Raw genomic sequence first — 13,832 nt, 5'->3', positions numbered from 1 at the left:
CTGAGAGTAGGTACATTTATTACCAGTGTTATGCAATGACAGACCATATTGGCAGCGGCTGTTGATTTTTCAGGCCTACGCTTTGTATGCCTAACCAAGTCATCTTATTCCCATGGCAACAGGCACTTTGTGCTGTATAAATGCACGTTGTTGTTGTTACACCACATTGTAGAAATAATTTGTTAAGAATTTGTTTCCCAAAAGCCTCTTTTTAGGCCCCATTTATTGGCCCTTAAAGTTAACTTGTATTTTACAGTAGCTCAAAGAGAAACACATTCAGATCCGCAATCTGTGGATTTGGTCTGCTAGGGACTGCCGAAACTGGCCTGTATTAATCATAAAGCAAAATTTATTGATTACAATTGTAGGTAATTTATCTTTCATTTTTTAATGAGATTTTTCTATACTAGCTCCTGTCCTCCCATATGTCTTCAACTAGTGTGCCTGGTTCCCTACCTTTGCCAATGCTGTTTATATCCAGCCACTTGGAAATGTGGCCTGTGGTCCAATTTTCTTTTCCTTGCTCCTTATATGGAAAGCACCTGGCCTTTGCTTGGCACCTTCCTGTGTAATTGAGGCCAGGATCAGGAACTCATGACCAAGTCCCCCATTTCCCCAACCCTGGTCCACATGATCATATAGCGCCTTGAATATAATTTAAGTTAAAATAAAATAAATAAGTTAGAAAGGCTACAGAAATCAGAGAGGAGGCAACCATGTTCAATGTATTCTGACGTAGTAGTATAATTCTATATAATGATCCAGCAAAACGGACAATTCAACTTTTTTGTTTACGCCAAAGGTCACCAGATATTAGATCTGTGGAAAAAAGGTTAATTCTGAAAAATTTTGTGGTTACGGGGAAACCTTGAGCTGTTGGAAACAATCTGCCATTTTAAGTATAATATATTTAAAATGGCTGCTATATCTAATGAGATTGTGCCTTGTGAATGCAATGTTTCCCTCACCCTTTTTGACATCCTGCTGAGCAGTGGAGCTCTGAGAAATTCAGGGGTACGGGGTCAATGAAATCCTCCAAATTAAAGGGTTGTTTTTGCAGTTGAATTTGCTCAAGCTGCCATTTTTACATCGAGTTGTTCAACTAATGCACAGTTTTGGGGAAAAAATTTTTTATTGGAACAATGCAAAATATTCAATTTAACATGAATAAGAAAATCTATCCACCTTTCTGGAGGGGTGGGCTTTGAGTTTTGACTTCAATACAGCTGCTGCCATATACATATTTCTTTGTTATAACAATACTTTTTGAATCTAAAGTGAGTTTATGAGCTTTATGGACCTGTTATGTGAGCAGTCACCCATTTTCTGAAGTGTATTGCTATTTTTAACATGGTGTATATTTCTTTCTCTGTAGCCTGCACTCATCTTGAGTGAACCTACTTCCAAGTTGACCCAAACCAGTCCAAGATGCAGTGAGAGTGCTTGCAGGGTCCGAAGTATACACTGTTGAGGAAATTTGCTTTTATGTAGGAAAACTAAACCAAATTGAGCCAAAGCAAGTGAGTTCGGTGCAAATCTCAGTATGGGTGCCTTTCTCAGTCACCGGGTACAGGGTCTTAGGTCACAGCTTGGTTCAGTTGGTCAAGTATTTGCTTTCAAGTCAGAAGGTTGTGGGTTCAAGCCCCAGTCCAGGAATTGAGCATGCAACCTCTGCTGATACTTGAGTGCAATTCTGAGTTGGCAGAGGTGCTGCCTTTTGGATGAGACATGAAACCAAGGCCCTGTCTGCCTGTTCAGGGGGTCATGAAAGATCCGATGCTAGTGTTTGAAAAAGAGCAGGGGTATTCTCCCTGGTGTCTCGATAATCATTACTCCCTCATCCAAAACGGTTCATTTATTTAAATTGCTATTTGAGGGATCTTGCTGTGCACAAATTGCCGATGGCTGTTGGCTAGAAAACAACAGTGGCTACATTTCCAAAGTAACTCATTGCTTATGAAGTGCCTTGGGGCATCCTGAGGACGTGAAAGGTATAGCGTTAAATGCAAGTTTCTTTGTTTCCCTTCTACAGACTGGGAACCACTTATTTAATCCTGGTTGCATGCTAGGCATTGAGCTCAAATTTATGATATCACAATGAGCATTTATGGAACAACATATTTTGGACCCTGCAGATGCGTCCATACTGCATTTCCGATTGGTTTGAGTGTAGGCTTGCTTGTTCCCATTAACGAAATGGAATTACCAAACTGACTGGATTATTCTTGCACCTCTTCAGAATTTAGCCAGACAGGTTCTGAAAACAGCAGACTATAAAGTTCATCTAAACTTGTTATTTTTATCCTAGGCCCCACAGTTGTTTTAAGCTGTGGACTAGAAGGATCCCAGATCCAATCCCTAATCAGTTCTGAGTTAGCAGACCTTGCTAGAGTGGTGATACAAGAGCTCCAATTGACTTCAGTATTCCTAGGCTAGGCAGGGGAAAGAAATCTGTCTCTGTTGCAACTCCTGATTGAGGATCAGCTGGAATGTCTCTCCATGATCATGGCCAACATGCACTATCGAGTCTCAGATATAAAGAGTGGCCACTTGAGTGAGGCATCAGAGGATAGCTGCCACGTATAAAACTGGATCCTAATTTTTTTTTATTCAGTCGTGGGATGTGGGAGTCACTAGCTAGGTTAGCATTTATTGTCCATCCCTAATTGTCCTTGAGGATGTGGTGGTGAGCTGCCTTCTTGAACCGCTGCAGTCCATGTGGGGTAGGTACACCCACAGTGCTGTTAGGAAGGGAGTTCCAGGATCTTGACCCAGCAACAGTGAAGGAATGGCGATATAGTTCCAAGTCAGGATGGTGTGTGACTTGGATGGGAACTTGCAGGTGGTAGAGGTCATGGGTTTGGAAGGTGCTCTTAAAGGAGCTTTCTTGTAGATGGTACACACTGCTGCCACTGTGCGACTGTGGTGGAGGAAGTGAATGTTGACGGTGATGTATGTATGGGGTGCCAATCAAGCAGGCTGCTTTGTCCTGGATGGTGTTGAGCTTCTTGAGTGTTATTGGAGCTGCACCCATCCAGGCAAGTGGAGGGTATTCCATCACACTCCTGACTTGTGCCTTGTAGTTGGTGGGCAGGCTTTGGGGAGTAAGGAGGTGAGTTACTCGCTGCAGAATTCCCAGCCTCTGACCTGCTCTTATAGACACAGCATTGATGTGGCTGGTCCAGTTCAGTTTCTGGTCAATGGTGACCCCACAGGATGTTGATAGTGGGGGATTCAGCGATGGTAATGCCATTGAATGTCAAGGAGAGATGGTTAGATTCGCTCTTGTTTAAGATAGTCATTGCCTGGCACTTGTGTGGCGTGAATATTACTTTCACTTATCAGTCCAAGCCTGGATGTTGTCCAGGTCTTGCTGCATATGGACACGGGCTGCTTCAGTATTTGAGGAGTTGCAAATGGTGCTGAACATTGTGCAATCATCAGCAAACATCCCCACTTCTGACCTTATGATTGAGGGAAGGTCATTGATGAAGCAACTGAAGATGGTTAGGCCTAGGACACTAACCTGAGGAACTCCTGCAGTGATGTCCTGGGACTGAGATTATTGACTTCCAACAGCCACAACCATCTTCCTTTGTGCTAGGTTTGACTCCAACCAGTGGAGAGTTTTCCCCCCGATTCCCATTGACTCCAGTTTCTCTGGGGCTCCTTGATGCCATACTCAGTCAAATGCTGCGTTAACGTCAAGGGCAGTCACTCTCAGGTCACCTCTGGAGTTCATCTCTTTTGTCCATGTTTGGACCAAAACTGTAATGAGGTCAGGAGCTGAGTGGCCCCGGTGGAACCCAAACTGAGCATCAGTGAGTAAGTTATTGCTGAGCAAGTGCCGCTTGATAACACTGTCGATGACCCCTTCCATCACTGCCTTAAGGAAGGAAGTGGAGAAAGTTGAGGGAGGGGGTGAATTTTGTTTATTTCCTGGGCTACCTGAACTTGATGTTCCGCAGGGCTCAGTACTGGGTCCCCTACTTTTTGTGCTATATATTAACGATTCGGATGTAAATATAGGGGGCATGATCAAGAAGTTTGCAGATGACACAAAGATTGGTCGTGTGGTAGATAGCGAGGAGGATAGCTGTCGGCTGCAGGAAGAAATCGAATGGTCTGGTCAGATGGGCAGAAAAGTGGCAAATGGAATTCAACCTGGAGAAGTGTGAGGTGATGCATTTGGGGAGGTTAAACAAGACGAAGGAACACACGATAAATGGGAAAATACTAAGAAGTGTATAGGAAGTGAGGGACCTTGGAGTGAATGTCCACAGATCCCTTAAGGTAGCAAGACAGGTCAATAAGGTGGTTAAGAAGGCATATGGAATCCTTCCCTTTATTAGACGAGGTATTAGAATACAAGAGCAGGGAGGTTATGCTGGAACTGTATAACTCATTGGTTAGGCCACAGCTTGAGTACTGTTTGCAGTTCTGGTCACCTCATTACAGAAAGGATGTAATTGCATTAGAGAGGCTACAGAGGAAATTTACAACTATGTTGCCAGGACTGGAAAAATGCAGCGCTGAGGAATGATTGGATAGGCTGGGGTTGTTCCCCTTGGAACAGAGAAGGCCGAGGGGAGATCTGATTGAAATGTACAAAATTTTGAGGGGCCTGGTTAGAGTGGAGGTGAAGGGTCTATTCACCTTAGCAGAGAGGTCAGTGACTCGGGGGCATAGATTTAAAGTGATTGGTAGAAAAATTAGAGGGGAGATGAGGAAAAACTTTTTCACCCAGAGGGTGATGGGGATCTGGAACTCACTGCCTGAAAGGGTAGTTGAGGCAGAAACCCTCATCTCATTCAAAAGGAATCTGGATGTGCACCTCAAGTGCCGTAATCTGCAGGGCTACGGACTAAATGCTGGAAGGTGGGATTAGAATAGGTGGATCGTTTTTCGGCCGGCACAGACACGATGGGCCAAGTGGCCTCTTTCTGTGCCTTAAACTTTCTATGATTCTATGAGTGTCTCCACGGCCTTCATTAATGGTGATGTTGGGAAGTTGTTAAAACACTTCCTGTGTGGAAGCTCCTGCTGATTTTCACACCAAACTGACCAGGCATCCCTCCCTTGGCATGGGGCTGAGCTTCATTCTTCCCTGGCATCTGGCATCTCGCTGTCTGGAGAAAGGCCAAAGAGTGGGTGTGTGGAGTGGGATAGGGGAATAAACAACAGCTGAGGCTGGGTGTCTCACTGTGTGAGCCGGTGCACCAAAATACCTGGGACGCACAGAGGAACAAGTGCATAATGTTTGTTGTGTTTGAACAGATATGACCCTTATCCTTTAATGGTTATTTTAACAGGAAATAATTAAAATTCTATTTAAATCCCCAAAAGCACTGACTCTTCTTAGCAGTTTCATAGACACAATCAGCCCTCTGGTATCACTCAAGTGGTTGTGGGTGTTGGAAAGCTATCCAACCATGATCCATTCCTCATACAAGGTTCACACATGGACAATCAGGAGTGGGAAACTTGACCAATTTTTTTCCCCCTTCCCTAGGCTGGGGCGCTGAGGCCAACTGTAGCACTCCAATTGCCACCCTGACTGAGATCATGGCACAGACAGGGGATTTGAACCTGGGACCTTCCTGGTCTGTATGACTCAGGACCAATCAGGGCTTGCGCATTTGCCGAGCAAGCACTGAAGTACGATGCTCTCAAGGGCTTCAGCATCAGCTAAACCTGAGGGCGGGGGAGGGGACAGAAGTTGAATCTAAGTCAGTAATACTTTTAAAATCTTTCTTTGGTTTTTATGAAAATGAAAAGAATGTAGATTTTATGTCAAACCCCTTTCCCAGAAAAGTGGATATTTTGCTTTGGTATAATCCATCTAAACTGAATAAAGGATATTGTTTACCACTCATTTACCTCATTTCAAAAAAATCTATTAACGGGCAGTTTGTTAACTGTCATTGTGCTTTGCACACATCTTCACACATAACCAGTTATAAATGCTGAGAATTTATGGTATTTTATGATTGTATTGAAGGTCATTTCACATCCACAATTACTTCAAGTGCTTTTTTGTTTCCGTGACTGGTTCCCAGGTGTAAAATCAGATCTTGCTGCTGTTCCACATGTTCCCTTTTCAGTCAACCAAACTATTGTGTTCAGGCACCGGACGGGGATGGTTAAGCCATTCATGCTGTTGGTTCCAGCCCTTCCATTTCTCTAAAATTGTGACATACTTCAAGTGTTTTTTCCTCTGCTGCCTTCAGTCATTGGTGTGCATCATTGCTGTCTGCGATGCTACATATCCTATACAGCCCTTCTGAAGCTGCCGTACTACATTGGACCGTCACCTACCCTTAAGTCCTGCTGCTGGGGGTTGTGTGACAGGAGCCTAGTTTGACAATGCTTCCATTTATTTTCCAACGGGGGAATCACAGCCCTTTGACCTAACGTTGACCCTCAGGGTGAGTCAAGAGCTTAAGAAATTTTGGTTCATGGCATGGCATGTTGGGACCAAAGTGCACCAGACCATCAATTACACTGCGATCCTCCATTTAAGGAAGGTGTAAAGCTCACACTTAGTATTCTGTAGGTCATGGATCTCTTGAGGAGTAACAGTGAACAGAGAGAAAATATTGTTTACGACTTAGAAATGTGATTGACTGAGGTAACTGGTGCAAGGGTGGGTTAGATGCTATCCTTTCGCCCATGTGGCTTGGATTGGAATCCAGTCCAGATTACTGGGATGGAAATCTCCTCAGTCCACTGGCTTTAAGGGTGCTGTGTTAAATGGGTTTGGGCGGTCTGAACCTGGTCTCTGGTGAATGTGAGCCTGGAGCACAAAGCTACCCCTAATTGGGCATCAAATTGGTAAATCTCATTCCAAGATGCCACAAAGTTAGCATCTGGGGTGTGGGGGAATGAAAATCAGGGAGGCTGTTGAGGCACAAGATAAAAATTCCTTTTTCCCCTACCTGCTGCACCACTCCCCAGGAGGTTGCCTCTTTTTCTCTGCAATTATAGAGCCTCAAATGAAATTGTGCAAATGCACAGCTTTGAAATGTGTGAATTTGAAGAATGCAATTTATTAAATTCATAAAGCAGAGGCAGCTTTACTCTGCGACTACTTGTGCTACACCAGATCTGAGCAGTTGATGCTGGCGTTGAAGGTCTAAAATGGAAAGGTCATATTTCCCCATCACTTGAGCAGCACACAAAAGGAAGGAACTACGCTTGATTTTGGTGGTGTGCATTATTAGACCATTTGGGGGCTTCAGAGGGTAGATGCTAAGAGGATATTTCCCCTTGTGGAGGAATCTAGAATCGGGGGGCATCGTTTCAGAATAAGGGGTCGACCATTTAAGATGGAGATGAGGAGGAATTTCTTCTCTCAGAGAGTTGTTAATCTTTGAAATTCTCTTCCCCTGAGAGCGGCAGAGGGTGGGTTATTGCATATATTCAAGGCTGAGCTAGACAAATTTTTGATCTACAAGGGAGTCAAGGGTTATGGGGGGCAGGCAGGAAAGTGGAGTTAAGGCCACAATCAGATCAGATCAACAATGATCTTATTGAATAGCGCAGCAGGCTTGAGGGGCCAAGTGGCCTACTCCTGCTCCTTATACCCTGCCTGATTTTTATGTTGGTTACAGAGCAAACAGATCATACTCTGGTTTTTACACATAGAACTTATTGAAAAGTCTTTAGCACTCGTGTTGAAAGCATGTTGTACATTTATTGACATGATATGGGCATCACGAGTAAGGTCAGCATTTATTGCCCATCCCTAATTGTCCTTGAGAGAGTGGTGGTGAGCCACCTTATTGTATCCAACTGAGTAGCTTGTTGGGTCATTTCAGAGAGCAGTTAAGAGTCAACCACATTGTGTCACATGTAAGGCTAGACGAGGTAAGAATGGCAGATTTCCTCTCCGAAAGGGCATTAGTGAGCCTGATGAGTTTTTAACAACGAGCCAATAGTTTCATGGTCACCATTACTGATATTAGCTGTTTAATTCTAGATTTAGTTTAATTGAAGTTCCCCAGCTGTCATGTTAGGATTTGAGCTCATGTATCCAGATCTCTGGATTACTAGTCTAGTAACATAACCATTATGCTACTGCACCCCCATAGCAATGGCTTTATGAACCCCTTTTGTTATAACTGGATCCTATTGTATATACTCTGGTTTCTGGTCCATACTTATGTCCCTGTTTCGGGCTGAAACCCAGGAGGCATTCTTACACATAAATCCCAGGTTCCAGGTCATAATGTCTGCATAGACTGGAGCTCTGCTCCAGTTCACTGCTGTCAGCTGTTGCTCTGCTCACCCACCTCCCCCAGCACTATGATAGTAAAGTGGCAACTTTATCCAACAGTTCCTGACTTCAGTGCAGGCTCCTCCTGCTAGATTAAAATTAGATACAGCCCAGCAGGGTAAGTACAGGGAGAGGGGATTTATAATTAGACTCCGCTTAATAGGGAGGATTGGCTCAGTACTGCACATGGACTAACAACACAGACCTTACCCACTAAGTCATTGGAGTGGCTTCGATTTTGTTTTACATTTTATGAATTGCTCGGCTAATAATGCACACCATTTTGCTCATGAAAAATATTTGGATCTAACACGCTATCCAACTCAAGGACAGACTATTCTACTGCAAACTGTACAGTATTATGAGCGAGCAGGGCCATGGGGAAAGAACGGGGGAATGGGACTAATTGGATAACTCTTTCAAAGAGCTGGCACAGGCACGATGGGCTGAATGGCCTCCTTCTGTGCTGTATCATTCTATGATTAATGAATGCCTGATGAGGATAGGGTGAAACAGTAATATGGGATCTGATCATCCCTCCAATGCACCACGTGAATGAGAGTAAAATGAGCTTTGAAACGTGTGCTACTGACCACATCAGGCTTCTGCTGTTGGCCCCCTTGTCCAGAACGTGCCTCATTGTAATCAAGGATGGGCTGTTCACTATGTTACACTGCAGCCTGTAAATGACTGAATTTCATATCTTTGAATACAGGGCTACTTTTAAAGTACATTGTCACATTGGTAATCATACAGGATACGTTATGATGTTTGAAGAGTGGAAGACACAACAATGTAACTGGGGCCTGGCATCATATGTCCAATTGTGTTTGAATGCTACTTTGTAAATCAGAATTTGTTTTAAATCAATTATTTGAAGAACTCGGAAACCTGAATTGGAAACGCCGCTGTTCCAGTAGATCGAAGATCTAGTGGAGCACAAACTATCCGCAGCACTGACAGAGAGTCAGTGATACAGATTTCTTTTTGGGTGGGTGGGAGTGTGGGGTGGCACAGTGAAGGGTGAAGACCGTTCCTGATTGCCGTAGGAATCAAGTTGGCAAGAAAATGACCAATACCGCAACACAACCTCTTTTAATTTAAAGCAAAAACAGCCTCCTTTACTGCAAACTTTGAAAATTAGATACAACAGCCATAACCTATTTTAAATTCTATGGAGGCAATTTTAACCTAAAGTGCCTGTCGGGATGAGTTTGGGTTTACAGCCCACCTGATGTTGCTCTCCATTAACGTCAATGGAGAGTAATATTTGCAAGGCTGTAAAACGGGCGATACACCTGATCCCGTGGGTTTCCCGCCAGCGAGGTTAGGTTAAAATTGGTCCCAATAATTAAATATTTTAGCCCAATGTCCTTTTGTACTCTGATATTTTGTGTTACTAACACATGCTTACATACCTCAATGTGCTGGCTCAGGTAACCAAATATATGCCCACTAGGTTCTGCAATCAATGTTACTTGGTTTCTATAAAAGTCCTGAGGGATGCCTAACCAAGGGTTATTAAAAACATGACTCCCCTGCCCCCAGTGCATGAGCCATGTGTTTCTAAAAATCATCGCACGCTAACTGTGCCACCATCTCCATAAACCAGTGTTTATTTTTTAAACTGCCTGTACTCCTTTCAGGATTCTCAGTAGATTCAGGTAAAGGGCTCACTCGGCAGAATGAGCTGAGTGTGGTCTCTGGAGCACCGAGAGCCAACCACACGGGCGCGGTGGTGATCCTGAGGAAAGAAGGCGTCAACAGACTGGCACCAGAACACATCTTGTGGGGGGAGGAGCTGGGGTCATCATACGGCTACGCAGTTGCCACAGTTGACCTCAACAGTGATGGGTAAGATGAAATCCATTAATTTTCGTTTCTCTTTCACTCAATGGTGCATTAAGTGATGCTTTATCCCTTCTGAGGTCCCTGTGCTCTGGCCTCGTGCACATCCCCGATTTTCATTGCTCCACCATTGGTGACCATGCCTTCAGTTGCCTAGGCCCCAGTTCTAGAATACCCTCCCTAAACCTCTGCCTCTCTACTTTGCTTTCCCCCTTTAAGATACTCCTTAAAACCGACCTCCTTGACCAAGTGGGATTGAAGTTAGTTGTAGGTCAGGCCAGAGACGGCTGATCTCGGGATCATTAGTCCAATAATGCAACCATTACATGACCGTACCCTTAAGTTCAGTCAATGTAAGATTGCTGGTAATGGTGTGATGGATTGAAGACCCATTGCCAATATGCTACAAAGTGATAGGTGTGGCGTGCATAGCGCTCCTCCACATACCGGCATCCTGCCACCTTGATGATATGTTGAGAGAGGGCATCCTACTATGACAAGTCTCCCTTCTTTGATTCTCAGTCAGCACAGCCTCCCAACTCTTGTCTGATTCTCCCAGCCAGCATGCTGTCTGCCACTCTCCTCACCCAGTGAGAAGGAAAATCAGAGAGCACGGCTGCTTATTGTGGACATCATCATGCTGCTTTCAGATTGGCATTGCTGGATAATCAAGAGTGGGTCACTCACTTAGCCTTTTGACCAGGGTGGGGGGGAGGGGGGAGAAGTGGGTGGGGATTCACCTTGGGAGATCCAAGGAGGCAGAGGAGCAAAAATGAGTTTAACCTAAAAAGGACAGATAATCAATCCTTTTTTTGATTTTCAGTTGGGTTTTTTTTTTTTAGATTAGAGATACAGCACTGAAACAGGCCCTTCGGCCCACCGAGTCTGTGCCGAACATCAACCACCCATTTATACTAATCCTACACTAATCCCATATTCCTACCAAACATCCCCACCTGTCCCTATATTTCCCTACCACCTACCTATACTAGTGACACTTTATAATGGCCAATTTACCTATCAACCTGCAAGTCTTTTGGCTTGTGGGAGGAAACCGGAGCACCCGGAGAAAACCCACGCAGACACAGGGAGAACTTGCAAACTCCACACAGGCAGTACCCGGAATCGAACCCAGGTCCCTGGAGCTGTGAGGCTGCGGTGCTAACCACTGCGCCACTGTGCCGCCCTTGTGAGGAGTGGAGTTGTGTGTGGCTGATGGCAGGGTGAGGGGTGGGGAGGGGCTGGGTGGAGGGGCACTAGTAGATGAGAGTAGAGTAAATTGGGTAGTTTGGACCTCGTTGCACCCATTTTACAGGCATAAAATGGGCTGATCAAGAGCTAATTTTGGGGAATAATATTGTGTGCTATTAGGCCCCTCATTTACATACCCCTGCCCCCCCAGTCACTGTTTCACCCCTCCCTCCCCCACAAGACATATCTTCAAGCTGCTGCCAACATGGCAATTGCCCTGAAATTCCTCTTGTTAAAATGCCCGAGTTGTCTGTGAAGGCATGACAGGCACCGGCAACTCGCCAGATGACGCCCATGCAGCCCAATTCCGAGGCAGCCTTGGGCCTCCTGATTGTGGTGTGTGCTTCATGCACAATGGTCCTTTCAGGCCTGAAGATGGGCCTGAAGCAATTTCCACCCCCAGTGAGTACAATCTCATGTGCTTTAGAGTGGCTGGTTGCCCATTCTCTTGGCATGATGAATGCGAGCAGAATTTTTCTTTAAATAATCAAAAAGAGAGCCACTTGTGGGAGCAAGCAAATCCTTGAAAAGGAATTTCAGACTTCATGCATTTGAGGAAGGAAACACAATACAAAGAAAGACTTAAAAAATTGGGATTGTTTTCATGAGAACAGAGAAGATTCAGTGGTGTTTTGATCGATGTGTTTAAAATTATGAAAGGATGGGACAAAGTAGATAGAAACAGACTGTTTCCAGTATTTGACGGATCTAGAATGAGGGACCATAGATAGACGATTGCATGTAAGCGATTTAGGACAGAGAGCAGGAGAAACTTTTACAGTAGGTTGTGAGGCTGTGGAATTCACTACCGAGTTAGTGATTGAAGCAGAGACCATGTCAACATTTAAGAATAGGTTAAGCTGGTTGAAGGAATCAGGAATAAAGGGATATGTGAACAGGCTGGGCACATGAGATTAGGACTTACTGATCGAGGACTTACTGAATGGATAAACACCAACATGGACTGGTTTGGTTGAATGGCCTGTTTGCGTATTGTAATTTCTGTGTAATTCTTTAGCGATTAACAATAAATCGAGGCCTTAATATGATGACGTGTGCAGCCTGTTCCAACTTAGCTTACTTCAGTGGCTGTTACCCCATTGGATTTTTCATCTATCAGACTGGTACAGATGTTTCGTGACATGACTATAGCCTATGGCATAGCCTCAAGATTAGAGGGAGCAGATTTAGGACTGAATTAAGAAGGAACTTCTTCACCCAGAGGGTTGTTAATCTATGGAATTCCTTGCCCAGTGAAGTAGTTGACGCTTCTTCAGTAAACGTCTTTAAAGCTAAGGTAGATATCTTTTTGAACAATAAAGGAATTAAGGGATATGGTGGGAGCGCGGGTAAGTGGATCTGAGTCCACGAAAAGATCAGCCATGATCTTATTGAATGGCGGAGCAGGCTCGAGGGGCCGGACGGCCTACTCCTGCTCCGAGTTCTTATGATCTTATGATCTTATGTTGACCTGGTTTTGCAGGTGGATGGACCTTGTGGTTGGTGCCCCTTACTTTTTTGACCGAAAGGAAGAAATTGGTGGTGCTGTCTATGTCTACATTAACCAGGCTGGCAGGTGGAGTAGAGTGAGGAGTGTCCGGCTGAATGGGACCAAAGACTCCTTGTTTGGACTGGCTGTGGCTAACATTGGGGACATCAATCAAGATGGGTTTGGAGGTAGGTCTCTATCTGTGTTGTCTATAGGCAAAGCCATTCAGTATCACTGGGGACACAAGGCCTTGGCAGTTTTGTAACAATTTGAAACAAATTTCTTACTGTCCAAGTTCTCTTCTTTCAAATTGAGAAAACCAGTTGAAGGGCGAAGCCCCATAAAGCCAACAAGGTACCAAAATGACGGAGAGAAAATCTGAAAACTAGCAATTAAATAAAGCCACGCTTAGCTTTTAAAAACCTATCGAAGAAGGAAGTCGTGGGTTAGGCTGACCAACCCTCCAGCATTGTCCTGGAGTCTCCAGGAATTAAAGATTAATCTCCTGGACACTGCTGTGAGCAATCCTGAGAGAAAAATCGTAGGGTACTAAATAAAAATTGTATTTTTTTCATTTTCTTTGCACGCTCTCATTTATTAGTTGTAAACATATTGGCGATAGGGAGGAAAAGAGGCTGTTGGAGGTTGCCGGTCATGTGATCATCCAGGGATGCATCAGCAATCCTACATGGGGTCCCCAATAGGCAGTGTTGTGGCACGAAGCAGTGAGATATGAGCTCGTGATTCTGCACATACTGAGATTCCAGTCTCAGCCATGCCTCCATAGGGAGTCACCAAAGTTCCAATAGATAAATAGATGGACAGCCACCCTTGACACTTCTTGCACAATTAGTAGTGGCATTACCATAGGCTTGGAAGCAGGTTGCCTGGCCGCTGTCTCACCTGCAGATGGTATACAGCATGCGGCAATTGTTAGAATAGGTAACAGGAAAAAAAAATATATTT

At 44.5% G+C, this 13,832-nt stretch overlaps 1 protein-coding gene across 3 annotated transcripts in view; it reads left to right on the top strand.

Annotated features, from left to right (window-relative positions):
• Nucleotides 1-13,832, top strand: part of LOC137358541 (integrin alpha-7-like) — a 155,073-nt gene that overhangs the window by 91,240 nt on the left and 50,001 nt on the right. For all 3 annotated transcript variants that reach the window (XM_068024485.1, XM_068024484.1, XM_068024483.1), the window contains 2 exons: nt 9,925-10,132; nt 12,861-13,054. In XM_068024485.1, the coding sequence (XP_067880586.1) occupies nt 9,925-10,132; nt 12,861-13,054 (402 nt within the window). The remainder of the gene's footprint in view (nt 1-9,924; nt 10,133-12,860; nt 13,055-13,832) is intronic.

The sequence above is a fragment of the Heterodontus francisci genome, chromosome X (assembly GCF_036365525.1).
Source record: "Heterodontus francisci isolate sHetFra1 chromosome X, sHetFra1.hap1, whole genome shotgun sequence".
NCBI lineage: Eukaryota > Metazoa > Chordata > Chondrichthyes > Heterodontiformes > Heterodontidae > Heterodontus > Heterodontus francisci.
The sequence above is the reverse complement of the archived record's forward strand: the minus strand, read 5'-3'. Positions and strand labels throughout refer to the sequence as shown.